The following is a 4141-nucleotide window of genomic DNA, read 5'->3' on the forward strand; positions in this document are numbered from 1 at the left end:
AGAGAGAGAGAGAGAGAGAGAGAGAGAGAGAGAGAGAGAGAGAGGATTTCTCTGTATAATAGCTCTGGCTGTCCTGGAACTCACTTTGTAGACCATGTGGGCCTCAAACTTGAGATTTGCCTGCTTCTGCCTCCTGAGTACTGGGATTAAAGGTATGTGCCACCCTGCCTGGCAAGGCTAGGTATTTTACTTAAACTCTTGAAGTATGAGTGGTGAGATTCCTCATTTCACAAGTTGGAAAACTAAGCTGTTTACTCAGGGCCCAGAACCTACGAAAATGGATGAGCTACTTTTCCAGTCTAATCTTTATGGCAAATTTTAGGTGTTTATAAATTGAACTGAATTAAGCTATTATGGGAGGAGTAACATTTGAGAGTAACTTAGCTTATATACACAGAGAAGAGATGGCATAACATCTGGTGGAGGAGCTAGAGTCCTGAAGTCTTCAGTAGCCAGCATACTGGGATAATAACATAGCATTTGACAAGTGATTACTACATGCATTCAAGTTAAACTAATCTGTTTAATCCCCATACACACCCTTATGAGATAAGTATTATTATTATTGTGTTTGGAGAGGGTAACTGAATTACAGAGAGGCCAAGTTGCTTATCTAACCTAGCAAGTAGCAAATTCAGAATTGGCCCAGGCCTCTTGCTTTCGAAGCTGCCCTGTTAGCCGGTATGCCATGTATCCTCTTGAAGAATACAAGTTGTTTCTTATCCAGTCCTACCAATCTTGGAAGAATTTTACTTGTTGGAGAAACAGGAAGTTGAATAGAAAATATGTTAAACAAATTTTACTACTAAAACATATTTGATGCATCATTTTGCAAGACATGGCTTTAATAATCCCTAATTCAAAATTTTTAGACAAAATTCATACTCGATTAACAACCTCTTTTCAACTTACTGTGGATTATTCTTTATAATTTTAAGACATATCATAGAGTATCGATTCAGAAATTAAAATAATAATGTAGCAAACGAGTCTGTGAAAAATAACCCCACACAGATGGAAACTGCAGCTCAGAACATCATGAGTCATACTCTTGGAAGACAGTCCCATTCTTCCCCAATCTTGTCAACAAAGGGGGATGCAGCATGATGTAGTTTTCATGTTTCATTTTTAACATCTGCTGCATGGCGTCCCATTTATATCCCTATCTGAGGAAACATCTATAAATATTGGTAAAGATTTTCTTTATACATTTTCTCTTCGGTGTTTATCTTTGTAGTCATTCTCTTGGTCACACCATATCTCTGAGTGCCTGGAACTCAGTACTTTCCAGCTACTCCTTGTTGGGATTTTACCTAAGGCTCTGCAAGCAGCTCTAATGTAATGGCAGTGTGGTGTGCTCTGCAAAACCAGTTTGTTGCTCTTGGTGGAAGGTCTTTCTTCTTCCTTCTTGCTTACCCTTATCTGCACTGCTGATTCCTTAGCAGCAGTGGGTATTGTAGTTTTAATGAGTCATTATTTCAGGAACTTATTTATCTTTACTATTTTTAAATGAAACCTGCAAGAGAGTGAAAAAGATACTCCTAAAACAATTTGAATTATGGCTTGATGTTGGTCTTTTTAAAATCAACTTAAATGTTGATTGTAGAGGTAGCAATACAACTAGATTAAGATTTCAGCTAGATATTATTTTGCCTATATGATGTTTGGCTTGTAGTCTGATTAGATAATTTGGTAAAAAATTTTTAGGAAATTTAAAACCCTAACAAAGCAGACTTAGATATTTGGACAGAAAACAGCACATAGCTTTGCATACTCATAGCAACAGATTGTTTTATTATTTGTTTGTGTAATTGTCATCTGGTATTCAGAGACTTGGGATATTAGAATCATTTGGGAGGGGCTCTAGAGTCATTACTGGAACTGAGTCGGCAGTGTTCACACACTGATCTATTTGCTGGTTTGGAATCCTCTCTTTGTTGCTTTTCTTTAGGTGGGACTCTTCCCTGGTCATTGTGTCGAGTTAATTAACCAGAAAGTTCCCCAGTCAGTGACCAACTCAGTGCCAAAACCAGGTGAGTGAACCTTCTTCATCCTGTGATTGTGGCCAGCTGGTTGCAGATAACATACGGTGTATTTCAAGAAAGTATTTTGCTTGCTTTGCTGTTCTTAGCATTTATTGATAGATATGTTTTATATGGTTTTGATTTTTAAATACCTTTTTTGTAGAGCATGTCAAAGAATTATGTGCATTCCATTATTTTCGCAGCTTTAATGAATTGTGGGTTGTGTAGCTTTATAATTATTTGCTCTTACAATTATATAGTAGAAGGCTAAATACTGATGGATAAGGTGAGTACATGTTAGAGAAGTAACATTGGAAGCCACCTGTAGTGACTTTTGTTTATAATCCTAATATGTGGGAGGAGAGGCAGGAGAATCAAGAGTGCACAACCAGACTCAACAATATCGTGAATTTGAGTTCAGCCTAAGCTTACACCCCTCTCCCTCCCTCCCTCCCTCCCTCCCTTCCTCCCTCCCTCCCTCCCTCCCTCTCTCTCTCTTTCTCTCTCTTTTTCTCTTTTTCTTTGTGTGTAGGAAAGAGAGAGACAGAGACAGACAGACTGACTGACCTACCTAATCTGGGTAGTATGATTAGTTGAAAATTAAAAGTTGCAAAGAGCATATATTTTATCTGTAAGTATGGGCATAAAAACTGTTTGGAACAGCATTTCTAATTATTTATGTAGCTTATTTAAATATATATAAATATGTACATAAGTATGCAAATATGTACCACAAGTTATAAAGAAATAAAGCAATATTACAAGGGATTTAAGGAAGAAAGAGAATGGGGATTTTTAAATTTATTCAAGCAGTTTTGCCTGGGCAGGGTTCTACTGAATTGCTAGTTCAAGGATGCTTGATTTGATAATGCGTTTTATTTTTATAAAAAATAGTCATACTGTGTAGGGCAGCGTGGCCTCAAACCTGCACTCTCCCTGCCTCTTCCTACTGAGTATTAGAGGGGTAAACTGCATACTTTGACCTCAATTTTTAAAAAGAAAAATAAGAGCAATGAATTTTGAAGGGAATAAGTAGTGAAATTTGCTTTTCCTGGTTATCTTATGTTGCTTCTGCTCTTTTCCTCCATCCTAATGAAAGAAGAAGACATTTCTGGGCCCCCAAATTTATTTGAACTGTTTTTCCTGAAGTAGCCGTGAGTTTAGAACTCATATTTGAAAAGCAGGAAAAGAAAAGCTTATTCTTTTCTATTATGTCCTCTCCCACGTCTGTGCTCAGCGCACATCAGGCAGTGCCTGTGTTGAGCACTCTAGAAAAGCTAAAGGGGACAGCCTTTCACAGCGTTTCTCTTCACAGCTTAGGGGGCCATTATTTCTCTCATAGTGATGTATTTTAGGGAGACTAAATTTATTTCTCAGTAAAGAAAATTGTTCCAAATAATGTTGTCTGTAATTTTGCTTAAGCCAGCATTTTCTTGTCATTTTTAAGCAATTTTTCCTGCTTTGGGTATTTGATTGATAAATTTTTATTGGTAACTTTTATGATTTTAAATTTTTTTACAATATGTCATTAGTCATGTAAAAGACATTTTTAAATGTAATTTTTGTATCATGAAGTTCACTTTTTAAAAATACATAATTCAGTGCTGGCAAAATGGCTCAGCAGGTAAAGAGTCTTGCTACTCAAGCCCAGCAACCTGAATTTATCCACACAGCTCACATAAAATGGAAGGAGCAAAACTGACTTCACAGTTTTCCTGTGACCTCCATACTCACGCATGACACACTGCCTAGACAGACAGTACACACATATACATAGACTTATAAAGTACAACATGTAATTCAACGTCTTCAGTGTCCTCACAGTTGTAAAGCCAATATGAAATGTTTTTACTATTCCCCCAAAGGAAATCTTGTGTCAATTAGCAGGCATTGGAAATGTTTCTGCCTTACCTCTCTGACTCAGTTTACTCTTTGTCTCCATGTATTTTTCCTATTCGGGACATAGCATATTTTTGCTATGCATGTTTTCTTTTTTCTTTTTCTTTTTTTTTGTTTTTTTTTTTATTTTTAAGTTTATTTATTTATTGAGGATTTCTGCCTCCTCACCGCCACCGCCTCCCATTTCCCTCCCCCTCCCCCGATCAAGTCCCTCTCCC

General features: G+C 37.0%; 1 protein-coding gene across 2 annotated transcripts in view; it reads left to right on the forward strand.

The window, feature by feature from the left end:
- Arhgap32 (Rho GTPase activating protein 32) overlaps positions 1 to 4141 on the forward strand; it is a 230116-nt gene that overhangs the window by 167635 nt on the left and 58340 nt on the right. For both annotated transcript variants that reach the window (XM_013346244.2, XM_013346245.2), the window contains one exon: positions 1952 to 2033. In XM_013346244.2, coding sequence (XP_013201698.2) covers positions 1952 to 2033 — 82 coding nt within the window. The remainder of the gene's footprint in view (positions 1 to 1951; positions 2034 to 4141) is intronic.

This window comes from Microtus ochrogaster, chromosome 5 (assembly GCF_000317375.1).
Source record: "Microtus ochrogaster isolate Prairie Vole_2 chromosome 5, MicOch1.0, whole genome shotgun sequence".
Classification (NCBI taxonomy): domain Eukaryota; kingdom Metazoa; phylum Chordata; class Mammalia; order Rodentia; family Cricetidae; genus Microtus; species Microtus ochrogaster.